Raw genomic sequence first — 26827 nt, forward strand, 5'->3', positions numbered from 1 at the left:
GTCTTTTGTTTGATCCCTTGCCATTATTTCTTGGTACAAAATGACCAGTGAGTAAATGAATGCTGCGTTTCTCACAGTGCATTGTAACAGAAGCAAGAACAATGTGTATTCTCTGGTACAGCTTTGTCACTTTGCAAGCATTTTTGGTAAAATACTCCCAGCACTTGTCAGATGATTTATCTACCTTTTCAAGCTCTTAAAACTTCCCAGAAAAATGTTCACAAATCCTCTTGAAAATTACTTGGCAGCTGAAGCCACTTTCCTCACTGCTTCAGTCAGGCTGTGCAGTTGCCAGGACTGTTTCTACAGCAGTGCCCGGGGTAACTTTGTCCATATTATCAGCCATGACAATCAGGTGGTAAGGGAAGACCTTCCTTTGGAAGGGAAAATTTTTTTAGAAACATTTAAGAACAGCTCTGTAATCCTCTTGATCATTGTGAATGATCAGCTTTTAGAATCTCCAATGTGAAAGACAAGTTGATGTATAATTTTAACTCCTTCCTACCCATCTGCCATCCATCTACCCTCTCCCTCACTTCCCTCATCTCCTTTCCTCTTTCTTTGTGATTGTGTCAGCACCTCTCAATAATGCAGAGGGATATCAGGAACTGTAAAGGAAGGTGATAACTTTCTGATATTGGTGCTGATAATCTCTATAGTTTGTCCTTCTCCAACGAGACAGCTCTTCTGAGCATGCACCTGAGACTTGTGAATGCAGCTTCTGTCTCCAGCCTCCTCTGACTCTTTTCCTTACAAATTTAGTCAGAGTTTCCCTAATTTAATGTATTGCCATGCTTAGCTGGCATACATTATTCAAAGGACTTCTCCATTTGTTTTGTTCACTTGATGCTCTCCCACTGCCATTCCCTTTTCAGGGACCTTTCTTAAGAGACCCCGCTTGAACAGGAGGTGGAGACTTGAATGGACCTCCTGCTTCTCTCCTTTAAAGTCCATGAACACTTCTGAGTTTTGATTTTTGAAAGAAACTAAGAAAAATACCGCTAAAAAGGGAGGAGGGGGGCTGTGGCAAGGAGAAAGAAGAAATTCTGTGGTGCTTGGGCATATGTACTGTTCCAAATACAGAGTATATTTTACAGTCACACTCCAGATGGTGGTAAATCTTTCATTTTAAACGGTCACATAAGAATTTCCGTAAGTTCTGGAAGCCGATACTGAGTACTGGCAAAGTTAGTGTGTCTAGTGGTACAAATTGATGTGGATGACAAGTGCCAGAGTATGTTTGGGCTTCTCTGAGGATGATGTGTCACTTCAAGCATTCAGGTGATGTTGTGTTTTTTGTTTTTCATCTTACAGTAGTGAGCAGTCCACTAAAGCCAAAACACAAAAGGAATTGCTGAAAACACTGCAGGAGCTGAAAGCTCACCTTCCTTCTGAGAAGAGAGTCAAAGGCAAATCCAGTGTCCTAACAACATTGAAATATGCCCTTAAGAGCATTAAACAAGTTAAAGGTAATGAAGTGTAATACTGCCTAGATAATGCCAACCTGACTAAAGTAAAACTTTCAAAATAGGAGTTTAAATAAACACAGCTCTACACAGAGAACTGTATTATGGCTGAAAACCTTTCTAACCAGATATTTTCATGTTCTTCCTATTTGTTGGCTTTGTTAAGTTTTTTTCCGTTGGGAGTTGAAGCAGCTCTCTAGAGACGTGATATTTTACTGCTGTTTGGTTGAGCTAGAAAATTGATTTGAAAACAATTTACAATTTCGTACTGTTTGAACTGTCAGACTAAAATACGTGACCATTCATATATGGGTAGATTAAGATGTGTACATTTGTTTGAGTTACTGATGAGGAAGCTTTACCAGGGAGAATGATGTATTTGGAATAGTGCCTAGATTTCCCAACTGCCAACTTCCCAACTTCTGCATTTATGCCAAAAAATATTTTTGCCATTTACTGCTTCTGGCCTGGGTGTTTATTGGTAATCCTGATTATAAACTGTTTGTTGTTCTCGTGTAGCCAATGAGGAATATTACCAGTTGTTGATGATTAATGAATCCCAACCTGCTGGTCTCAATGTATCATCTTACACAGTGGAAGAAGTGGAGACTATAACCTCAGAATACATCATGAAAAATGCGGTGAGTACGGTGCCTTGAGTCTGAGTGTATTGAAAACAATTCCTGGAACTGAAATTCTCAGGCATGCCTCCTTCTTCCAAGGGAAGGGTTGGTAGCTAGGCCAGAAAGCTGAAGAAGACTGCCTTTTGCCTTCCAGGGCATGTGGAGAAACTCTGAGCCGTTTCAGACTTTGCAAACTTGTTTCTGTTGGTTCGGTGGGAAATAAGTAGGCTTGAACTCCCTGATCCTCTGAATTGTACCTTGTGCCTGGAGATGGTGGTGTGACACATCTCCATGTCCACGTGATACAAAGCACTGAGAGACATCATTAGTTTTCATTTCAGTGCACTTGCAAAAGTTGGAGGGTTAACTTTTTCCAAATTTTAGTCGAAGCACATGGTGAAACGCTTCAGCTTATTCTTATAACTAGAGGGTATTTGATGTTTCACCAGTTCTTTGTGTTAGTATGACTGAACAGTGACAGAAGTATTGGAATCACTGTGTCCTTTTCTGTGGGAATTGTCTGGTCTTTGTTGGTCAACTGCTACATGCTTTCTGTGGGGTCCGGTGATGCTGTGTGCTCATAGAGATAAGAACAGCTAGGACCATCACTGTAGTTCTAGCAGTAAAATGATAACCTGAATGATTTTTTTAAATTATATTTATTTCTATATTACTAGCATTTTAGGAATAAGTTATGGAGTCTTCAAAAAATAATGGCATCTAAGTGTATTGGACTTCCTTCTGCTGTTTTTTTGAACTGCAACCTCTGTTTGAATATGTGAAGTCTGAATTCTCTAAAACAAGAGCGTGGTGGGGGTTGTTCCATAGCTTCGTGTAGGTGGGTTTTGTTGAATCTGTGAATAGTAAAGGCTGCCCATAAGGTGAAATACATAGGAAATGTAGACTACAGCTGAGAAGTTCAGCCAAATACCATCAACATTGTTCCGTTAATGTGAATATCTGTTTGTGAAAGCAGTGTTCTGCTGACAGCTCTTCAGTTCCTGTGCAGTGTTTGTGAACGGAGCACTAAGGTTGTGACGCAGGAAGAGAAACAATACAAGTGTGTGGGACTTCTTCCCACCTGTGTAGTCATTGTTTTTTACCAAGTGGTTTAGAGCCCTTTTTTCACTTTTTGTGGATAGACCAACTAACATAAACAGCCTTTCAAAACCACCAGAATTTCACAAGTGTAAATCGTGTCTGTAACGAGCACAGGAGAAATGTGAAGTTATATAGCTGGAAGGTCATTAATTCTTAATTTGTAAATTCATTCTGCATCATAGAAATGTAGGCAATGGCACTTAGGGCTTATAACCCAGTAAATAGTAGTGTATTATTCTTACTACATAATTGGAAAATATTCTGTCTGTGTCTACTTGATGTGCAGATTCATAGTGCTGAACAACATCTCTAAAAAAACTAAATTTCCTTAATTCTCATTTTGAGCTTACTGATGTTTTTATATCTTAAATGTTTTTCTTAGAAATAAATGTTGCACTGAGGAATGTTTCAAACTGTCTAAATAATTTGAGACTTTTGTTTTTAGGATATGTTTGCTGTAGCTGTTTCTCTGATAACTGGGAAAATTTTGTACATCTCTGATCAAGCTGCTTCTATTCTCCGCTGCAAGAGGGGTTATTTTAAAAACGCCAAATTTGTGGAGTTCCTGGCGCCTCAGGATGTCAGTGTGTTCTATACTTCCACCACCCCATACAGATTACCATCATGGAACATTTGCAATAGAGCTGGTGAGTGGCCTCTACAGCAGATATTTCTCTGACCTTCTTTCAGTCACACAAATGCAAATACTTGCACTGGTTTTGAATGTCCTCCCATCCTTCCTCATCCCTTTTTGAGGATGTATCACAGGGGCATTATTAGAACACCTCTGAAAAACACTAGGTGTACAAATCTATTCTAAAAATCAGTAAGACTCGTCTGTTGGTTAAAAGTCTTGTCAACGTCATTATTTATCAGTTCTCATTCCCCTTTCAGCCAGATGATGAACGAAAACAAAATAGGGATTCATGCTGAATGGTGAATTTACTTTCCACTTGTACTAGCAATCAAATGAAAACAAATTTTCTTCACATTTGCTCTTCCTTATATATAAAGGGGACAATACTCTGTCTCCTGCCTTTTAAAATGGTTATCATTTGAAAACTGGACACCTTGATTATGGTGTAGATAAAGGTATTTCAGCTGTCATCACTGTGCACTCACCCTGTGTAATCACAGCTCTCTTCTAGCTTTAGAAAAATTATATTGTGCATAATTAATGGTGAAGGATGTCTCAGGGCACTTGTTATCTGTTTGTGGTAGGATTGTTTAACTCATATACCTACAGCTGTTAGTAACTGAGAAATATCTGCGAACTGTTTCAACTAGACACTTGGAATTCAAGGTCTGTTTTAAATGTTTGAAATTCCAATCCATTGCATATTAAATCTGTGAAGTAAAGCCTGGGTGTGAACCATCTTTAGTCTGAGAAAGCAATTAGCAGTAAACACGTGCTAAGCAACGCCTACATAAAGCAGGTCCTAAAGGAACCTTGTGAGGTCTCTAGTGCAACCTCTGGCTCAAAACAGGGTCAGTGGTAAATGATATATAATCCTGATTACTCAGTTCTGCAGGAGTTTTTTGGTTTTGCTTTCTTGAAACATTTCCTGGAGCTTTATTATGTTTGTGTATAGCTTCAAATTTAAAAAAATTCAGTAAGTTGAATTGTGCACACTCTGTCATGTATCAGCTGCCAAACAATATAATATCCAAAATATTGTGCACTGGAGGCCTTTGAAATGCCAGAGCTTCCCTTGGAAATCTGTGTGTGGCTGCTCTGGAAAAGGAGGGAATTAAGCTTAAAACATGAGAAGTAGTCTTCAGGAAAAGGAGAAGGAGGGGTGCTAGGAAGTGTATTTGGTGTTCAAGCTGTCCTTCTGTCTTTCTAGGAAAAGGGTCAAATTTTGGGGTCTTAGGTAATCAAACATTTTTGGTCACTGGTATGAAGTACTGTGGAAGAGTTGATAAGAGTAAGCAGCTCAAACTGGACAGCTGTTTACATATGTTTAGGAAAAAGACTTTATAAAGAAGGAGCTGCGATTCACAGGCCAGCCTCAGAATGTGAATAATGTTCCGATTTAGTTGCTTATGATGTACATTGTTCAACCAATGCATATGGAAACTTCAGGGAACATAAACTTAAAAAAAATTCAACATTTATTATGTAAGGAAAAATTCTTGTACTAAATTTCATCATCTTCTAGTAATTTGTAACTTGTTATGAAATGTGCTTCATATTTCTAGAGTCTTCCACCCAGGATTGCATGGAAGAGAAATCTTTTTTCTGTCGCATCAGGTAAGACAATAGTGTTGTGTTATGAAACCAAGCATTACATAAGCATTTGACTTTTATAAGAACCATATGGTATGTACATTTCATGCTTTTTTATAATGTGATTGTAAAGCAAAACATATGCACATCCTTTAGTTGATTAACTGTAGCAGCTACAGAGAAAATTGAACTGATTTCGGGAAGTTCCATCTTGGAAGTTAATCCCTGTGAATACTGACCTTTGTGCCATAAAGGAAGATGGTACAGCATCTCCTGCTCTGCAAAGCCTTTGGTTCATGTAAACACAACTGTTCAGCACCTGCTTCAGAGTCTTCTTCATTCTAGAAAACCAATGTCTCAAATTTGTCTCAGGTATCCCCTAGGAAGATACTTGAGGGGAACTTGTCTCTTTTGCAGTTAATAGAGGCCACAATTCTTTGGGCTGCTTTTCTTCCTTCTTTTCCTGCCCCAAATCCCTCCTCTTCAGGTTTTAGGTTTTTTTGGGGTTTTTGTGGTTTTTGGTTTTGGTGTGTTTTTTTTGTGGTTTTTTTGTTTTGTGTTTTTTGGTTTTTGTTTTTTTTAAAGCTGACAACTTAGCTCATGTTCTTTCTTGTGCAGTTTGATTTCTTGATGCTTACTGCCTCTCGGCAGCATTTCTGAAACAAAAATAGTGGATCCAATTATTTAATTACTTCTGGAGTAAATAAATACTTATTATTGAGGTATGAATAAACTTGAAATGAATTGGAGGTAATGTAGTGCCTCAGAGTGTTGCATTGGATGTACTGTAGAAGTGCTGCTGGTGTTACTGGAGATTTTTTGTCCAGCTATCTCTGGTTTCTAAAGCTTTACTTTTATTAAGCTCCACTGTTATAAAGTTATTACAACTGATTCTTCTTTGGTCACTGTGTAAATGGTTGTTGTTTTCATTACTATGTTTGCATTCTGGTTAAGCAAACACCTGATATTAAATATTGAGTCTTCACTCCTTCTAAACTGGAATAAATATTGATTAAAAGATGATCTTTGCGTTAACTGAGGGGATAGAGCAGTTTTCATAAAAAACCCCTGTAAATCCTTCCCTCTGAAGGACAACAAAGTAACTCAATCTATTGTGTGAGCTGGGTTTTTCTGTCAGACTTCCCTGTAATGCGGTTGTGGATATTTGTTTCAGGCAGTAGAGAGAACAGCACAATCTTTGTGGAAGTTGGTATGCAAAGGATACCATCACAATTAGATTCTCTTCCACCAAAAAAAAAATCAAGCTGAGATCTTGGGTGCTATTTTAGTAGCTAGCATGCGGGTCTTGTGTCATGAGGGAAATACAATGGATAAATTAAAATTTTATTTAGCGTAAGATGAATCTGTTGAAATAATTAACTCTCTTTAATTATTAGTGCGGGAAAGGAGCGTGAAAATGAGATTTGCTATCACCCATTCCGGATGACTCCTTACCTTATCAAAGTGCAAGATCCAGAAATAGCAGAAGACCAGCTTTGCTGTGTATTGCTTGCAGAAAAAGTCCATTCTGGTTATGAAGGTAATCTTTGAGTGCACAAAGGCTAGTTTGCTTTCCTAAAAGTAAGAACTGTTCAAGCTCTATTAAAGTGAAAGAGAACTGTTTCTATTCTCTGTCCTTGCTGCTTTCCCATATGCTCTTGGCCAGAATTTTGGACTGGCAGCTTTAAGTATTATATATGCAAATGCCCCAGTTGCTAATATGCTTTTGTTTTTCTCTCAGCACCGAGAATTCCTCCTGACAAAAGGATTTTTACAACTACACACACCCCGACCTGTTTGTTCCAGGATGTAGATGAAAGGTAACTTAAAAAATTATTTTTCAATTTACAGATGAGCAGCTATCCAATGTCTTTACAGGATTTAAGGTGTCTATAAGGGGTTAGAAAATTATTCAATTACTGAGGAGTGTTTAACCTAAGAGAAGTATATCTCCCCATTTTCACTAAGCATGAGAACACACTACATTGGTATTTAAGTGCCTGCTAACAACTTGTTCTTCCACTTTCCTTCTGTCTTGGGAAATTCTGGACATAAATTCAGTCAATGAGCCCACGTTCAAAAGAATTCCTGTGCTACCAGTTTTTTGCCTGTATGAGACATTTAGATGTGGATTTTTTTGTTTCTTAAGTTTGATTCAGCAAACATGCTGCTGTTGCTCTCTTGCTGGCCCAGGTACAACTAGAGGTACAGCTTTTTAATACAACATTAGGCCTTTTTGAAAAAAAGGGTACATAAAAATGGTTCAAATTACACTGGCTGAAGACTTCACATTGCTTTGACAGTGATAAAAGCTGGTTAGAGTAAGTATTTACATTCTAAATTAGAAACCAAAATGCCACCTGTGATCTTAATATACATACAAAGACACAGGAACTGAGGTCTAAACCAAGCTTTTGTAGAATCATTTAGGTTGCAAAAGACCTCTAAGATCATCAAGTCCACCACTAAGCCCTGTCCCTAAAAGCCTCATCTGTGAATTTTGAAATTTTGAAACCTCTGGGGATGGTGTCTGCACCCCTTCCGTGGGCAGCAGCCTGTTCCTTGACAACTCTTTCCATGAAGAAATGTTTCCTAATAGCCAGTGAAAACCTGCCCTGGGGTAACTTGAGGCCATTTCCTCTTGTCCTGTCACTTACTCCCTGGGAGAATCAACCCTCTCACCCATTTTGCTGTTGTCTGCAAACTGCTGGAGGGTGCTCTCCATCCTCTTGTCCAGATCATGGATAAAGACATGAAACACAGCAGGACCCAACCCTGAGTCCTGGGGACAGGACTTGATAAAAGAATTCAGTTATTCCTGAGTCGAAAACACTACCCTTCCCCTTCCTTTTCCACTTTCCCTGATAATTTTCTTTATGATGTTTTCTGAAATCTGGGCTGTAGATGGCACTTCATTTTGATTTTTTTTCTCCTCCTTAGCAAAACCTGAGTTAGCTACAATGGTAACATCTCACTGCTGAGATTCTCCTGTTTTCAAGCATTCTAAGAATGCTAAAATTTTCTTTGTAGGTTGAGATGGGGGGATGTCTTCAGACAGAGTAGGAGTATGATGGATAATTCTGAGATTCTGTGGTATTTTTTGGGTGGAAATCTTTTTTCTGGAAAAGTATTTCATTCTTGGCAAAATGCTTAAATGCAGCAGAAGAGAGAGGGATTGAGGAAAGGTTATTGAGATGTTTGACTAAGATGGAGTCAAGGTAAAAAGAACTCTGACTTCTGGGACAGTTTTGTCTGTAGAGAGGCAGACTTTGTGGCTGAGTTCCTGTAGGATACTGTAATGCTGACAAACTGTTTTTCCATGCTGTGATTTATACAGTTCCTCTAAACAGCTCAAGTTGATAAAAGAACTACTTAACCCATTGTAGTTCTGTCTTCCTCATGAATTTTTCTCTCTCCTTCATTTTCACACACGCTTCAAGCCAGTTGCAGAGTGTGTTTATCTTTACAAAGAGGCTGAGGGCACAGTGCAAAGCTTCTGTTCCTCTGTGTATCCACAGCTCAGTGATCTCCAGTAGTCATCTAACAGAAATGGCAAAATTACTGAGTGGAGCAAGTCCAGTAAATCCTTCCCTGTGGATCCTATGGAAGCTTCCTTCCTGTTAGCCTGATGTTAGCACTTGTTCTCAAATACCATTTTCTTACGCTTCCAGTGAGGATTGATTGCATCTTGCTCTGAAATTAGGACTTTGCCTCATTTATTTCTGTTCTTTTGATTGTGTAGTTGATTTTGCTTTTAATGATTTAGCTCCTGAGAGCATTAGCAGCCTGATAAATGTTTACCAAGACATGCATATGCAGTTTATTACTCTTAAGCCCTCCAGGGTTTGGTGGAATACACAAAGCAAGAGACTGTTAAAGAAAGCAGTCTTGATATTTCAAAATGTGCAACTGAGTACCTGCTGTTGACTGAGCATTGTTCATAATATAACCCTGAAACTGTTGCTTGACTTGCATAAAATAATTTCTGGAATCAGTATGTGTTCATGGGTTGAAAAAATGCCTATTTGTCTGAACTCTGCAGGTGGATCTCTGCACAGAGTATGTTAAGTAAAAATAAATATTTTCTTGAAATTAAATGCATCGTTCCTATATGTATTTGTCATAATATTTGATACTTCGTGCATATAATGGGTATAAGTAGTTCACAGTGGATTGATCTTTCTGAATTAATTTAAAGCAGTTTTGTATGTAACTTACGATAATAATATAAAGAGACTTCTTATTCATGTTTTTGACACTTTAAATGTCATTCTGTCTAACACAAACTAAACTTGGCAGCATCTCCTCATCAGCCATTCTTATGCCACACGTGTGTTTGCGTTCATAAAATTAATTTATTAACTTAACCTCTGAATTTTTATGAGTTACTCATTATGAGGAAGCATAATGATGCCAAGACATCATTCTCAAATACAGTGTTCTATGAGCACAGAAGGGCTGGTTGGAAGGGACTGCTGGAGGTCTTGGTTCCATCCTTTTGCTGGTAATGAAACCTTACCCAGTCCTGGCTAAGGTCAGCTGTGGCCTTGTCTCAGTAATGCTTGAAAACCTTCAGACTGAGACGGCACAATCCGTATGGGAAACCTCCTGTGTTGCACTGCTCTGTTAAAAACCTCTTCCTAACATCCAGCATCAGCTTTCCAGACTCCAGTCTGGGATCACTGCCCGTAGTTTTATTGTCTGGCACCATCAAAACTCCGTTTTTGTAGCTCATCTTTCCAACAGTGTGGGAAGCTCCTGGATCATCTTTTAGTTTCCTTTTCATCAGAGCAGGCAAGGCCAGCTCAGTCTTACATTCTAGATCCCTGACTTCCATAAAGCAGGTGGCAAAGAACCAGAACAGTGCTGAACAAAACCTTTTTATGGTTTTATGGTTTAACCTTTTTAACAAAACCTTTATTTGATGAAGTCCTGGCTGAAGCTGTTTGACTGAGATTTTAAAGTCCTCTAGCAGCACAACTTTTCTCTTGTGCTTTGAACTTGGCAGCACTTCTAAATGTCAATGTGTCAAAGTGATCTGATTTGGTATGAGTTCCATGCCAGTTTCTGCTCTGTTGCTTTAGTTCATCTACAAGCTTTTAAGACTCATTATTAAACTAATTGCTTTGATAATAAGGCATTAGTTGCTGTCCTCTTTCCCCTCTCAGCCTCTTTGCTGGAAGGGTATATTTGATGTTTTGGGGAACTGATCTAATTCCAGTGGGTTGTTGGAAGTGCAGTGTTGAAGGCATTTGCTGCATAATACTTTTGAGTTCCTACTCGGTACAGATCCCCTGTCTGGTGCACTGGGGCTGCATTCTTAATTAAAGCTGTTCAGATACTCAGTTATCTCCCTGCCCCTGGGCCGTTGGCAGTGAGTGGGGCTGGTGCAAGATGTACAGCATTTTGAGCTGACAAGATGACTTGTTGGCATCTGGCAGCTGAAACATCACTGAGCAGTGTTGACTTAGTACGTTTTTTTTTCCAAAACACATTTTCAGTGGTTAACCTTCAGGGTAAGGTGCAGAGTGATACTTGTGAACTTTCTCTCTTTATCCTTAATGCAAATGCTTGAAGTGATCAACAAAAATTATTTTGTCACATACATTAGTTTTTCACATCACTAGAAGTGGGCATGGATAACGTGCAGGAATTCAGTACCATTGCTTGTAATTCTCTAGTTAATAAGCTTGCTCCCATGCAGCTCTCTGAGTTGAACTCTTCACCTGCCTGTGAGAAAGTTGTCTTGAGTGCTGGTCAGCTCCCCTGGTGCTAGTTCAGCGGTGGTAATCCTGTGATCCTTAGCCATGGCTCCCAGCCAAGGGATTGCAGTACTATTTACCTTCATGAGAGTTTTATAAGATTAAACCTTATTAATGCTCTTTTAAAATTAGGGTAAGTATTTATCCTCTAAAGTTAGGCAGAAAAAGACAGAAGTGCTGTAGCAGACTCCTTGATTTGGTCTAACCACCACCCCACAAACAAACCAAGTCCCCCTTGCCCTGAGTGTATGACTGTTGTTAACTTGGCACTGCTTTTTCACCAAATGTAAACTTAAAATTAATAATTCTCTTCACAGGAAAAGCAGCAAAGAAAGCTTAAAATGAAAACATTTTAAACATGAAATATACATTTATTCTACTTGATTTTTATTATGTTTTCTTTGTCTTTCTTTTTCCAGAGCAGTACCTCTGTTGGGATACCTACCTCAGGATTTAATAGGAACACCAGTCTTGGTGCATCTTCACCCAAATGACAGACCCTTAATGCTAGCAATTCACAAAAAAAGTATGTAACCTCTTACTGTGACAGAAATACAAATTTTTTTTCTAGAACTTAATAATAAAGACTACAAAGACTTCAACAAGTAGTAAGAGAAAAGCGATTGTGACTTTGATTTTTTTTCCACAGAACTGAATCTTTTACTGCACAACTTGATTCTTAATGTAAATCCATGAAAATGAGAAATCAGTCAGTTTTGTACTTTCTATGAAGCATACATATCTTTTGTAAACAAATTGACTGTTAATAAATATTCATACGTAAAGAAAATTTTCTTGAGAATGGTCTGATAGAAGTTGTCAAATCTTACATGATAGTCTTTCTTAATTCATAGAGAAGAAAATAAGAGCCATTCTGGCAAAGTTTGTAAAGCTGCTTCTTCAGCCTTCTTTAGCTTGGTGTATTCTAAAGGTGATTTTCTTGACCATAGTCCAGTAAATTACGAAGATTTGCGTATTCTGGTAGCTCAATATTTCTAAATGTATCAATGTACCCAGCATTCATTCCCTCAAGTGGTATCTTCCTCCATGAAGAAGTACATTGAATGTCCATTCCCTCCATGAATGTACAGCTCGTTGTAAAATCCTGAATCGTTACGTAGAATTGTGCAAATATTAATCTGAAATTTCTCTTTGAATCCTTTATTGCAGTTCTTCAGTATGGAGGGCAGCCTTTTGACTATTCACCAATCAGGTTCTGCACTAGGAATGGAGATTATATCACCATGGACACCAGCTGGTCCAGTTTCATCAACCCTTGGAGTCGAAAAGTTTCCTTTATTATTGGAAGACACAAAGTTAGGACGTAAGTCAATACATTTTTGTTTTCCCTTCCCTCAGATTTACATGGAGATCCTTAAGATGAGGAAACAGAATAAACATTAGATTCTGTGTTGGATGCATAGGTGGTAAATTGAAACTGTGGTCTCTCTGTGGTTGAAGCACTTGCGTTTGCAGTGAGCTGGTGTATGTTTGGTTTGTGCAGGGGTCCCTTAAATGAAGATGTCTTTGCTGCTCCCAACTACACAGAGGACAGAATCCTTCACCCCAGTGTTCAGGAGATCACTGAGCAGATCTATCGGCTCTTACTGCAGGTACAGCAAGTGCTTTGCTCTTACCCTGTTCATTTCCTGCTGAGGCTGTTTGTCACGGTGTGACGTTTTCTTTAGCTTCTTCTTCTGTACTGGAATTTTTGGCCACAATCCTGGGAATTTCTTGCACTCATGATTATCAGACGACTTTACTGAAGTATGTTAAAGCTCCAGTTGATATCTTAAGAATGTCATGTTGTTATGGAGTCCTCCAGACAAACAAAAACAAAACCAAACCAAAACAAAAACCACCAAGCAACAAAAAAACCAGCGTAAAATAAAATCTCTTTTCCTGACATGGTATTACTGGTGTCCTTAGAGGGGATTCTGTGTATGCATTACATATATTTTTATTTTTTTTTCAATGTTGTTTTAACAGCCTGTACATAACAGTGGATCCAGTGGCTATGGAAGTCTGGGTAGCAATGGTTCACATGAGCACTTGATGAGTGTGGCATCCTCCAGTGACAGCACAGGAAATAATAATGAGGACGCTCAAAAGGATAAACCAGTAGGTTTTGAATTTTTCTGATTCAAGTATGTGGCACAAAACAAACTAGTTAAAGTGGGGATTTTTAACTTTCAGAATAACATTTTCAAATTAGAAATAGGAGAAAGTATAAAGAAAATGCTATCTTTCTCTTTTTGCCTAATACAGAAAAACCTGAGGGAAAAAGTCTGAGGGAATAAACATTTCTGGTGTGTAGATGAAACCTCAGGGTACTGAAGCGCAGTGATAGACATGAAAGTCAGTGTTATAAAGAATTTAAACCTGTACAGTGTGTTTACCTAACCTAATGTCTGTTACATGGTATATGCTGTGTTTCTTGGAAAAGCAGCTACATATGTGAAAGCAGTTTCTTTTGGGAGGGGAAAGTCAGTAATTTATTGTGGCAAAATTACAGCATTTATATAGAATGAAATAAATTGAATGGAATACAACAATTTTCTAGTTTGTGCTTAGAACTTTACTAGGTGTTTAATTCTGAAAGGCAAAAATTTTCCTCGGTAGGTTGTATTGCTTGTAGGCTAATTCTCCCAAATCTGATTTGTGCTTCTGTGATCAGATTTTGCAGACTCTTGCCAAGGTGGTCACTTTCCTGGCTTTCGTTTCTTAAACACTGGTAGAATAAGCAGGATTCCTTACTTAACAGGGAAATAGATGCCTGGCATTCCTTCACTATTTCCATGGACAGTGAAGGCTGTTACAGTCCAATTCTGTAACATCCTGTCAGTGCTTGGTTAGACTTCTAGTTTTTTTATCAAGTGATAGGTTTGGTTTTTTTCTGAAGTCATCTTTATAATGTATATTTTCTATTTTCCTATCCAAGTTATTCAAACAGAGTAAACAAAATACAGAGTAATTGTTTACAAGAAACATACTCGCAATTTCTTCTCTTTCCATTTCCAAATTTTTGCCGCTGCGCAATAAAACTGTAAATATACATATTTCTCCTGTAATCAAACTAATTGCAAGATAGAGATTAACTGAAGTTAGAGTTAGTCTACTGAAGAATCACTACACATAATATTTAATGTCAAAATTTTGTAATACATGTTTTATGTCAAAATTTTGAAATAACTGTTCTCCCAAACTGCTTTCAGGAGGTTTGTCAATATGCCCGTAAGGTCAAGAATAAAGGGCAGCGTATTTTCACTGACAGTAAAGCAAAACTGGACTATAAGAAAGAGTCTTTTGCAGGTAAGACATTAGAAGTTGCTAGTCTCTTGTGCTGATGCCTTGGATAATATGGCAGCAGGACATTTTCCTAGCTGAGTTCCAATCGATGCATAAAGACAGCGTTTTATCAATTGAAATTATATTGTCTTGTGTCTCTCTACTGTGCCCAGGAAAATATTGTCTTTGGCTGGATTGAATCAATAGTGCTGTAACACAGTTAGGGCACGGCCTAAAGCTGTTCTCTTGAAATAATTTAAGTGGGCACTGGAGTTGTCCTCACCATGAGTGTGTTTCAACCCTAATGATATATATTCTCTTGTAGCCATAGTGTCTATTCCCGTTGAATCCATACGCAATCTAATTAAACTTTATAACTCCAAGAACCCATGGGGACAGGAAAATATTTACACAATATTCATTTATTAGTGCATTATGGTGGTTAATTTGTGACCTGCTAAATATGTAGAAATGAAAAACCTTAACTACTGTTGCTTTTAGGGGAGTTTGTAAGGATTTACTGTCTTAGTTGCATAATAGCAGTATCTCTTTTCACAGAAAAGCAGAATACTGCTGCTGGTCAGGTGAAAGGTGTAGGGGGGAAGGATACCGCTGGAACAGCAGCTCCAAAAAATGTGCCTACTGAAGAGCTGGCTTGGAAAGAACAACCTGTGTATTCCTATCAGCAGATCAGCTGTTTGGACAGTGTCATCAGGTGAGCAACCAGGGAGTAAAATACTCTTGACCTCTGGACGCAGCACTAGCATGTCTAATATTGCTAAATCATTGTATTTTAGGTACTTGGAGAGCTGTAATGTGCCTGGTACAACAAAAAGAAAATGTGAACCTTCAACAAGTGTTGCATCGCTGAGTCCTGGAGTTCATGAACAAAAAGCAGCTGATGATTCCATCCAGCCCTTGGGAGGTAACTATATCACAGCTTTTTCATGGCTGAGTTTTGCTGGCAGGCAGTTGGATGCTACTTCTTTGCAGAATAATGACAAGTGTATCTTGGGCATGACCTCATAGCTGCTTTCTCAGTGTTTGATGTTGGTGATTTAACTGTTATCATTAATATCTTCCTTACCATTAAAATACTGAGCAGTTGATTGCATATCTGGACTGTAGATCAAATAAACTAGATTGTACTGTGCAAAATACAGTAGGATTTTGAGGTTCAGGACTTGAATCATTATCAAATGTAGGGAGTTTATTTGACGGTTAGGACTTGTAAGAACAATCAGCTGAAGAAGCTAGCAGCTAATTAATTGCAACAAAAATATGTATATTACCTTTCTACTTTAAAAAAAGGAACAAGAGAAGGTAAAATGCAGCATTGGATTGTTCTGTGTTTTGTAAGATGTTAGAATCCAATATTCATCCATGAAAACAAAAAGCTGGGGATTGCTGATGCAAGCTGTCTAAAAAGTGCTGCAGACAGAAACAATTCAGTTAATGTTTTAGGCCTTAGAGGTAGCATTTGACAGTCCCTTGTCTGGATGGGGAGCTAAATGAAGAATATAACTGGTTAGTACAAGGACTTTGAGATTGGTAAAGAACTGTATGCAAATGAGAGATTTGCTCATTCTACCTTGTCATTATATGAGGCTGAAGGGAAAGTGTCCAGTGGAGTTTCTCAAAAATTGGTTGTGGGAATGGTCTTGGCTATTTGATGAGCTTCTAAAAGCAGTTCTAATGCAGCTTTTAGAGTCAAATTAGAAGGCATCAGTAGACCAGGAGCAAAGAGCCCTGCAGAAGGGATTGAAATGCTGTAATTTGAAGTCTCTGTGGTCCTGGTTGGCAGGAGATGTGGGTCACCAGCTCTTTGTTGCACTGATGTCTGAGACAGATATAGTCACCAGTCAGGAAAAAGGGAAATTTTAGATCTTAAATATGTGTTATGGAAGTATTCCTATGAGAGGAGGAATGTTTTATTGCTGTTTTGTGAGGCACTGCTCTGACCTCTGCTGGATTACTGTGTGTAGTTTTCAGGGCAGAGAATTTTAAATAGCTGGATGCTCAAAACAAAGCTCTTAGTGTAACCAGCTGATGGAAAAAAATCAGTGTACAACACTGTGGGAGCTGGGGGCAACTTATTCTTGGGCTGATAGAGGCCAGAAGATATCTTCCAAAATTGTACCATGAAAGAAGAGTGAAGAGCAGAAAAAGAGGAAAATAGTCTTCACTGAAAAGGTTTGGTTTGGCTGTATATGGGGCTTAGAGGATTGCATTTGTAGCTCCACACTCACTCTATTCCTGGAATGTATAGAGTAAAAAATTGATTTTGTCTTGTCAAGCACAGTTTGGCCTTTACTGTTCTGCAGCCCTAGCAGCTTGTAACTTGAATTTGCTCTTGTTCATGTTCAGTGAGCTGCAGCTTTATTTCTTTTAACAGATCCTGCTGTGTTGAAGGCATCTGGTAAATCAAGTGGTCCCCCAGTGGTTGGTGCTCACTTGACGTCTTTGGCTTTACCTGGCAAGCCTGAAAGTGTTGTGTCTCTCACCAGTCAGTGCAGCTACAGTAGCACCATTGTTCATGTTGGAGACAAAAAAACTCAACCTGAATTAGGTAGGACTTTTGCTAATATTTTTTCTTCAAGATGGCAAGTGCTAGCAAGTTCAAATTTCAGACGTGTGAATAGCTGATGTCTGCTCGTGACTTACATTTTCTTACAGCCAAGATGGTCTTTGGAAATGGAATAAATAGGGATGGAATGTGTAATCTTAAACTTGCAGCAAAATTATTGTAATACCTTTAAAATGCGTGTACAGGGCTTTCTTTGCTTCATCTTGGGTATTTTGCCTTCTGTTCCTGTAGAAATGATAGAAGATGGTCCAAGTGGAGCAGAAATCATAGATGGGCAACTTCTTGCCCCTCCATCCAGCTCTGCACACATAAATCAAGAGAAGGAGCCGTTTAAAAAACTGGGACTTACAAAGGAGGTCCTTGCAGTGCATACACAAAAAGAGGAGCAGAGCTTCTTGAATAAGTTCAAAGAAATCAAGAGATTTAATATTTTTCAATCACAGTGCAATTACTACTTACAAGACAAACCAAAAGGACGGCCTGCTGAACGTGGTATGGCACTAGTTTTCACAATAAAACTTGTGTATATGTAGAAAGTAAATCCTGTTGGGAGGGCATTTCAGTTTTTAATTATTTTGTGGGGCCAGTGTGAACAGTTGCATGCTGTTTTCAAAACCCACAGCAAAATTTTCTGACAAATCTTGCTAGAAGATTTGAAGTGGAATATTGCTTTTAGTGTCATAATGCACATTTTAGTAACCAATGTTTTGATTTTTGTCTGTTGTCTATACTATTACTGTCATGCACCTGCTTTCAAGGGACAAAAAATTCTGCTTTAGGATGTTTGCTTTACTGTATCTGTGCTTGTATTCCCTTGCTTTTCTTTTCCTTCTGTCTTGCCATCTGTCTTTTGTTCAGATTTTTGGTTTTGTTTTGTTTTCAGCTCCTTTGTTTTCCAGTTTTCCCCATTCCACTGTTGTGTAATTGGTGAGACAATCTGATAATTGTCTGGTTGCCTTTAAGATAATAATGTGATCAGCAGGATGGAAATGGCAGAGGCTAGCAGTAATAGTGAGATTGTTTTGTTTATTAGGCCTAGGAGCTCTGGGAGGGCATTTTCAGAAGTGTTTGATACAATCTGTCTTTGTTCTTTCTTGCCTTTACTTGGAAGAGAAGTCGGACACTGCTAAGCATTTTTTTTTCAGATTTTTATCTTTATTTTTTAAATTTAAATAGTTATACAGGGCCTGTATAGCTGTATTTTTATAACCTTTCTTGCAACTTTTCCTTTTGCAGGTGGTCGCGGACAAAGAAACGCCACTTCTGGAATGGATCAGCCTTGGAAGAAAAGTGGAAAGAACAGAAAATCAAAGCGCATTAAACCACAGGAATCTTCAGACAGCACAACTTCTGGAGCTAAATTCCCCCACAGGTTCCCCCTCCAAGGTTTAAATGCCACAGCCTGGTCACCATCAGAGACTTCCCAAGCCAGCTACTCAGCGGTGTCCTTCCCCACTGTCATGCCTGCATATTCCCTTCCTGTTTTTCCAGCAGCAGGGACGGTGCCGCCGGCTCCTGAAACTTCGCTCTCCGGTTTTAATCACTTGCCAGACTCTGGAAACACTTGCCCCATGCAGCCATCCCAGTTCTCTGCACCCTTCATGACCCCCGTGGTGGCTCTTGTGCTCCCCAACTACGTGTACCCAGAGATGAACAATAACTTACCTCAACCGCTCTACCCCAGCCAGCCCAACTTCCCTGCCCATCCTGCCTTCTCCTCACAGACAGTGTTCCCACCGCAGCCCCCCTTTGCCACGCCCAGCCCCTTCCCACAGCAGGCATTTTTCCCGGCACAGCCATTCCAGTACAACCCCCCAGCAGAGACTGAAAAGGCTCCTGTGGCAGAGCCACACAACGACCCCTCCCGTTCCTGCACTCCACAGTCGCTGGGTCCTCAGGACCAGGCTTCACCACCTCTGTTCCAGTCGAGGTGCAGCTCTCCTCTGAATCTTCTACAGCTGGAAGAAACCACAAAAGCTGCAGAGAGTGGAGCTCCTGCGGGTTTGCACGGAGCTTTGGGTGAGGAAGGAGCCATAGGCAAGATCAGGACATCGGATAACGGCAGCGGGAAGGAATCCTTACCTGTAAGTCTGGATCACATCCCCCTTCTCCTGGCTCTGCTGCATCATTCACAGTGCTTTCACTTCCAGGACCTGTCTGTCAACAGTAGACAGAAGTTATATAATGCCAGGAGCTAGACTCAGAAGTGTAGTTGGTAAATTCAAACTTCAGCAAACTGAATAAAACGTGAAGTCCAAACATAAGGAATAGTCCCAACCTTTAAATATTAAATCTACCTCATCATTCTTCTAAAGTTGCCCTGGGAAGCTTGGAAATACATCCTGAAAGGGTTGTGTTCCATTTCATTGAAGAAAATAAGAATATGGATAAGCCCATTGAAAATCACTGAAATAAACTGTAAAATAATGTGGGCACTTTATTTTTAGCCAAAACTTTTGTTCTAGTGAATTTGTGTGCATGGGAAAAACAATCGGAAAGTGGTCTGAAAGAAGTGGATTTAAATTAAAATCACTTCTGTGTTTACAAACAGGCAACCTCAATAAATGAAGAATTCATCATTTCTTGTAGACCATAACTTTTTGTTCTCTTTGTTGCACTAAAACTATGCTGAGCTATTTGATAACTTCAGGGGGTTTCTTTATTTCCTGGCTCATTTCAATCTGATAAATCATTCTAAAAAATAGCTTGAGATGGGGTAATATGTCTGTAAAGGTTCCCATGGCAGAAATATGTAAAGTATTATTTGTGCTTTCTAAAGGCACCATGGAGTATTGTTATAAATGGTGATGGGATGGAGCTGCGTCCTATATCTTTTTTGGCTGCCTCCTTCCATTATTCAGGAATATGTTCAGGGTAAAGTCAATTCTTTCCATTACTACATGTTTTGCTAAGTTCTGTGAACCTTAGTTTCTAATATTTAGTCTTTAAACTGATTTGCAGTCAAGTTTTGATTAGGTTAAAAATTAGTGTAGTTAATGCTCCTTCCCTTAAAAATATACAAATAAGTAATCTACCCTGGGAAGCACCTGGGACCATTTTCTTACTACTCTCCATGCTACTCTTCCTTCTCATCTCAAGGAGATGGAACAGTGAGGGATGTTGATGCAAATCCTTTGAGGTAGATTATAGTAGGAGCAATTGCTAGTGTGTTATGAGTGGCTTGGGTGAAATCTGACTTGTCCAAGACAGTAGGTGCTGTCAAAAGTGAACAGGAAACACGTTTCTTACTTTCTTATGAAACTAGATTATTAATTTTTTGAAGGGAAACTCAGTTGGTCTTACTGAAGGACCCCCTGCCTGCCTGTCAGTCCACTTCATTATTCCTTGGCATATGTTATAGGTGACTGTCTTTGAATAATTGTGTGAACATTTGAATTTGGAGTGAAATGGATTTATTACTGGTTGTTTGCATGATTAGTAATACAGCTATTACATTTAGTGATAAATGTATTCATAGATAAAGCCTGTCTCTTATGCCCTTCTCTTACCAGTTGATCCCATCCTCTTGTTTGTCTTCTCTAGTTTTGAATGTAGGAACTTTTTTAGTCTAAGAGGGATGTTGAGCAAAATTTGTAAGATGGTCTGGGGTTAAAGTTTGTGTGGATGTGTAAGTGTAGAGGAGTGCTGACAGTTTTGTAGGCTTTTGTTTAAATGGACACTGCAAAACTATGAACTGTTGATTACCTTGAAGCATAATTTCTGAGAATTTATTAATTTAAAGTAACAAAGCTGTTACATTTAATAATAAATAGCTTTGATTTTTGGTGTTAGACTTTTTTAAGTTTATTTTTTCTCCTTCTCACTAGGCTGAATCTCCAATGGACGCTCAAAACAGCGATGAACTCTCCATGTCCAGTGTCCTGCTTGACATTTTATTGCAGGAGGATGCATGTTCAGGCACTGGCTCAGCCTCTTCAGGGAGTGGTGTGTCTGGAGCTGCTGAGTCCCTGGGCTCTGGGTCCAATGGCTGTGGCATGTCAGGGAGCAGAACAGGTAACTCAGGGAGCCAGAGCCCTCCTGGCATTGCCAAAGGGTTTGAGGTGTTGCAAACACCATGAACAGCAAGTGAAAAACTTTGTCTTTACTCTTTGTTGCATAGTTTTATTCTTGATTTCTTTCTGATCGCATTACACAAACGTTTTTCTATTGTGCTTGATTTACAGAATAGAACCTTTTCTAAGTGTGTGTGAAACAGGCATTAAGATATTATGCGGGCATAAAGGAATAATAAAAAGACCATACTTCTTTATGTTCATTTAAAACTTTTAAATTAAAGTCAGCTAATTATTCTGTTGAAATTTAATGGAGATTTTACCTAAGAATTTGAGCTTTTAAAAGATTAATGCAGTTACTCAAGGGTAGAAATTCCCTCTGTTTAAAAAGAAGTAGAGTAGTGGTTGTATTTATACATTCAATTCTCTTTAATCTTCTCTACACTCAAAAACATTCAGATAATCCATGTACTGGACAATTTATAATGAAATGTTTAATCTCTGTTTACAGGTAGCAGTGAAACTAGTCACACCAGCAAATACTTTGGGAGCATTGATTCCTCAGAGAATCACCATAAAACCAAAATGAAGACGGAAATGGAAGAAAGTGAGCACTTCATCAAATACGTGCTTCAGGATCCCATCTGGCTGCTGATGGCGAACACGGATGACACAGTGATGATGACTTATCAGATCCCCTCACGGTAATTCCAGTGGCACAGCCCTTCACACATTCTGCGTTTAGGGGAAGGAGAATGTACAGGAGGAAAGATGTATAGGAGTCTCTGTCTCAGCAGAAATAAACTGGTTTTAATGTTTAGTTCAGTGTCAAGAAAAATTCTTGCTTCCTCTTACATGTTTTGTATACTACACAAGAACTTCTCAAGAAAGAAAAATTGTTTAATTAGGCTTGGCTGTATTTTTAGGTCAATTTCCTGAGTCGAAATGAACTGTGGTGTATTTTTTTGGAAGCTGTTCCATAGTTAGTGATTTGTAACTACTTGCCCAGAAATCCCTGGTGAATGTGCTTAGACCTAGGCATGGTCTGGCCTCGAAGATCTGTTCTTGAGACGCCACATCCAGTGGAATGCTGCTCTGGGGACTTGTGGATTTTTTTTTCTGAGTTGTTAGCTTCTTACGTTCATTCTTCATAAATTAGGACAAGGAAGTAGAAGGTAAAAGTTATAAGGCTTCTAATAAAATAAACTTTTTTTCAAAAATGAAAAGGTCACTACCTCAGAAGCGAAGAGCTGATATAGGCAAAGAATGGGTGACAAGTCTGTGGATTTATTTTTCAACCTACTTGTTTGTATTTCTTGGGAGCAGTGAATGGTGTTTTGAGAAGAATAGGAGGTTTCAGCATAGACAAGCCTTTGAAAGATTTCAAAATACAGAAGCACAGGTATGATGGGGAAGGTAAAGAATATATTGTAAGAACTTTAGCTTTCTTTCCCTAGTTTTAAAAATACTTTGACATTTCTCAGTTTTTGTAGTCTGAAGTGTTGACAGCCATAGGTGGGAATTCCAGTGTCCCATGAAAGCAGCGGAGCTGCCAAAGAACAGGATATTTTGGTAAGAAGAGTGAAGCTCATTGTCAGAGTGTGATGCCCAAGAAGTGAAGTGTAAATCCAACCTGTTCTTATGTACCCTGTAAGGAATAGAAATTATTTTGGGTTTCTTGGAATTTGCTTTCTATTGTCTTTTATAGAGGGATACAGCTCTTAAGTGTTGCTGCGGGATGGGTTTTTGTAAGTTCCTGGATGGAGGTAGGGCATTTGGAGGGAGAGAGAGTTTTGGCTGCTGAAATAGAGCTGTTTTCTAAAGTTTAGTTCATTCTTGGTGACCTTCTTAAACGCATCTTACCACTCCTGCTTTGTCTCCTGTGCACTGAGTGTCTGCTTCGGGTTGTCCACCCACTGAAGGGGAGCTTGGAACTGCAGCAGCAGCAGAGGGAACTGCTGTTTTGCTGGTTTCACTGGCGGTGCTGCCTGAATGGCTCTAAGAAAACTGTTCTCACTGATGGGATTTGAAAAGACAGTGAGCCAGCAGAGATGTCTGCAAATGCAGAGAGCAGCTGGAGTAATCACATTTCATTTTCTTCCAATATAAGATTTCTAAGCGTAACGTTCTAGAACAAAAATAGTCTTTAAAAATGTTAGTATTTGATTGTGTAACCTCACATAGGCATGAAGCCCAGAAACTGCTGAAGCTCAATTTCTAAATTCATTTTCTTTTAGGGATTTGGAAACAGTTTTAAAAGAAGATAAGCAGAAATTAAAGCAAATGCAGAAACTGCAGCCAAAATTCACAGAAGAACAAAAAAGAGAGCTTATTGAAGTTCATCCATGGATCCAGCAAGGTGGACTGCCAAAAACTGTTGCTAATTCTGTAAGTTTAATGAGTTAATTACTTTTGCATGTATAATAGTGCTTAAAGTATTAGCTGCCTATGTTAGACTCTTCCTTTCCTGTTGCTATGAAAGCTTGGTCAATTATGCATAGGAAAAAAATTCAAACTTTCATGCTGTGGTTTCTAGCTTGATTCAATTTAGCACAAATCTTCTTTCCAATGGAGGAAATTAAAATACTCATGAATACAGTATAAGAAATTTCCTTCCTCTTTCTGAATTTCCGTGTCTCTGTTTGAAATGCTTCAGCAACACAGCAAAAACTTCACTGCGTAAAAATCTCTGCTTTATGTGCAGAAATGGATGCCCACTGTTTTCAGAGTACAAAATGAATGGCAATATACTGATCCTTTTCTTTATCAGACTTCTCACTCAGGATCACGTTTCCTCTAAGTAGTTTTACGGGTTGAGAGGAAAAAAGAGGAAAAACCCAACTAAACAAAGCATCCATGCAATTTTATTTATTATCTATGTATTTTACTTATTCACACACAAATACCTGATTGTATTTTCTTTTCCCTAAGCTTTCTGTCATTTGTGGTTTTTGCACAAAAGCTGTCAAACACAGAGGCTCTGTTTGCACATGAGTGTTTCAAAAGTCAGTGTGAAGGAATTGCGGTGGAATCCTAATAGTGGTGTTGATGTTGCTGCAGCCCTGATCCTACAAGCACACAGCTTGTGATCTGTGGCACAACTACTTCCAGCAGAGTTCTCAAGTCTTTCACTGAGTCACTGCACTTTATAAAATCATGGTGTGTGGAAAAGATGTGGAGTAAAATGTATCTGGTAGCTACAGCACGGGAGGAAAGATTCTCTTGGAATCAAGGATTGCATGCAGGTGGACTGGTGCTTGGAAAGTTTTTTAATTCATTTTGCTTATGAGTGCTCCAATTCTTTTTTCTTTTTAGGAATGTATTTTTTGTGAGGACAATATACAGAGCAATTTTTATACATCATATGATGAAGAAATCCATGAAATGGACCTTAATGAAATGATTGAAGATAGTGGAGAAAACAACTTGGTTTCCCTGAATCAAGTCAGTGAAGAACAAACATAGCCTTTGAGCCTGTTGTTTTGAAAATTGCTTCAAAACGACAGTGAAGGATCCATAAAGGTTTTAATCTTTTATCCAGCAGGATGAACCCAGTTCATAAAAGAAAATGTGTTTTTCTTGCTCTAGAAGAGTAATTTGTGAATGAATCTCTTTTTAAATGGTGGCAATCTCTTCCCAGTAAGGACATTGTTGAAGATGGTATAGCTTTTCTTTAAAAGACTCATTTTGCACTTACATGCCTCAAATATTTCTTTATAAACTCTAGAAACTTTCATTGATGCCTACTGTTTTTTGTAGAGTGGGTTAAGAAGTGCTGAAAATCTCCTCACGTACATACGGTTCTTCAAATCTCCTTTTGGTGATGGTTCAGCATTATAAATTGTTGAGCAATTTTGCTTAGTGGCTCTTTAGCATTGTTCTTAATATTTGAAGTGGTCCAGCATAGTAGAAGAAATAACCTTCAAAGGAAATCAATTCACACTTGCCCTTCTCATACCAGTTGATCCCATCCTCTTTGTTTGTCTCCTCTAGTTTTGAATGTAGGAACTTTTTTAGTCTAAGAGGAATGTTGAGCTAATTTTGTAAGATGGTCTGGGGTTAAAGTTCATGTTGATGTGTAAGTATGGGGGAGTGCTGACAGCTTTGTAGACTTTTATTTAAATGGACACTGCAAAACTATGAACTGTTTATTACCTTGAAGAGTAATTTCTGAGAATTTATACTCAAGAAATCCTTATGCTTAAAGATTTTAAAAACTTCAGACCACAGAGGACGACTGGCCCTGCTCCAGTGGCTCTTAGAGCTTGGGGTAACTTTAACCTTTATTTCTGACTTGTTCTGTCAGGAGGTTGGCCATCAGTTTTTCCAATGTGGCTAAAAACATCAAATTTCTATGTGACAAGGGAGGATTAGATGTGTCTTGTCATTTGAAGATAGTTCTTATAAAAAAGAAGTGATTTTGAGAATAGCGTTGACTCACTCTATTTGATTTCCATAATCTCCAATTCAGCGTGGCTGGAATCCTTTGCTGTTGAAGACTTCATTTTAATGCCTCTGAGACTGTATTGACTTGAATATGTGTGCTTTATGTTCTTGTGCTGTTTATGTCTGTTGGATGTGGGAAGAGAACACGAGAGAACTTCTAATGTGTTAGTTAGTTAAAGGACATTTAGTTGCTGTATTGCTAGATGTCAGCTGTAAGTCTTGGGGTGAAAAATGACGAAAGTTAATTCAATTAACTTTGATCTGTTTGTCTTAAAATATTTTTCATGGGAAGCATTTCCTTTTTTATTAGGATAACGTTTCTATTCACGGAAATTTAAGGTTATTTTCATTCTATACAAATATTTCTCTTTGTATACAGAGAGAGGATATGAAGTTAGATCTGACACCAAAAACACAAAAGTGACTGGCATTCGCTTAGCGGAAGAAATAATTTGTTTCAGGTAATTAGTTATCAATTGGAAAATTTGCACTGGAGACAGGTTCTGCTGGAAGGAAAGCATGTCAACTTGTGAAACAAGCAGAATCACAATTTAAAAAAACAAATATCTTAAATGTAGTGTGAAGCACTACCCAGCAAGATCTGATGCCTGTCTTTAACAGTTGAGCAAGGTCAAACGTAAATATTTGTAAATACAAAGTGAATGAGAAATTTTCCAGTGTTGGTGTTCACGTCCGATGTATTAAATGTTTTAATCATAAATGGAACAGTGCAGCTATAGCAACATATGAAATGTATTTCATTTTTACATGGAGACACAAACATGGACCAGGGTTTGGGAAAAATAAAAGCTTTATATAAAAGGAGTGCATCATCATTATACAAATAATTTTCAAAGAATTCTCAACCACTTTGAACTTTGCTTTAGCATGCTTTTGTTCCCCCCCCCCCCCAATGTCTTTTTTTATTTGTCCTCATTTCTTTTATGATTTCTTTTCAATGACCATCTTGTAACCATAACTTAGTGGAAGGAAGAGAAAAGTATATTTAGAGCATTTTGTGGATGTGCTTACTTATGGACTTAATCTTGCATCCTTAAAGTGTTTGCATTTACAGGGTGGTATTAAAATATTTTCCTGTAACTTTAAATCTACATGCCTCCATTTATAGATAAGATTCTGAAGCTGTAATTTTTCCAAACTGTTGTAAGATGATTTATTTGTGATGACACTTTGTCAACATGTCAACAATGTTTTCTGTACACTGTGCAATATATTTTGGTTTTGCCACTTGTGACTAATTTTTATGACTTTGCTTTTTAGAAAACGGTAAATAAAACAGATATATTTTTA

At 38.4% G+C, this 26827-nt stretch overlaps 1 protein-coding gene across 6 annotated transcripts in view; it reads left to right on the forward strand.

Annotated features, from left to right (window-relative positions):
• Nucleotides 1–26827, forward strand: part of PER2 (period circadian regulator 2) — a 45960-nt gene extending 19133 nt beyond the window's left edge. For all 6 annotated transcript variants that reach the window (XM_066193933.1, XM_066193932.1, XM_066193936.1 and 3 more), the window contains 20 exons: nucleotides 1315–1469; nucleotides 1986–2107; nucleotides 3636–3837; nucleotides 5393–5444; nucleotides 6818–6960; nucleotides 7162–7240; nucleotides 11602–11708; nucleotides 12353–12506; nucleotides 12687–12795; nucleotides 13172–13303; nucleotides 14398–14494; nucleotides 15029–15185; nucleotides 15268–15395; nucleotides 16866–17039; nucleotides 17289–17549; nucleotides 18294–19141; nucleotides 20885–21071; nucleotides 21582–21774; nucleotides 23308–23458; nucleotides 24386–26827. In XM_066193933.1, coding sequence (XP_066050030.1) covers nucleotides 1315–1469; nucleotides 1986–2107; nucleotides 3636–3837; nucleotides 5393–5444; nucleotides 6818–6960; nucleotides 7162–7240; nucleotides 11602–11708; nucleotides 12353–12506; nucleotides 12687–12795; nucleotides 13172–13303; nucleotides 14398–14494; nucleotides 15029–15185; nucleotides 15268–15395; nucleotides 16866–17039; nucleotides 17289–17549; nucleotides 18294–19141; nucleotides 20885–21071; nucleotides 21582–21774; nucleotides 23308–23458; nucleotides 24386–24535 — 3601 coding nt within the window. In that variant the 3' untranslated portion in view covers nucleotides 24536–26827. The remainder of the gene's footprint in view (nucleotides 1–1314; nucleotides 1470–1985; nucleotides 2108–3635; nucleotides 3838–5392; nucleotides 5445–6817; nucleotides 6961–7161; nucleotides 7241–11601; nucleotides 11709–12352; nucleotides 12507–12686; nucleotides 12796–13171; nucleotides 13304–14397; nucleotides 14495–15028; nucleotides 15186–15267; nucleotides 15396–16865; nucleotides 17040–17288; nucleotides 17550–18293; nucleotides 19142–20884; nucleotides 21072–21581; nucleotides 21775–23307; nucleotides 23459–24385) is intronic.

Source organism: Chamaea fasciata, unplaced genomic scaffold (assembly GCF_029207755.1).
Source record: "Chamaea fasciata isolate MVZ Bird 193981 ecotype frontalis unplaced genomic scaffold, bChaFas1.0.hap1 SCAF_11, whole genome shotgun sequence".
In the NCBI taxonomy this organism is placed as follows: domain Eukaryota; kingdom Metazoa; phylum Chordata; class Aves; order Passeriformes; family Sylviidae; genus Chamaea; species Chamaea fasciata.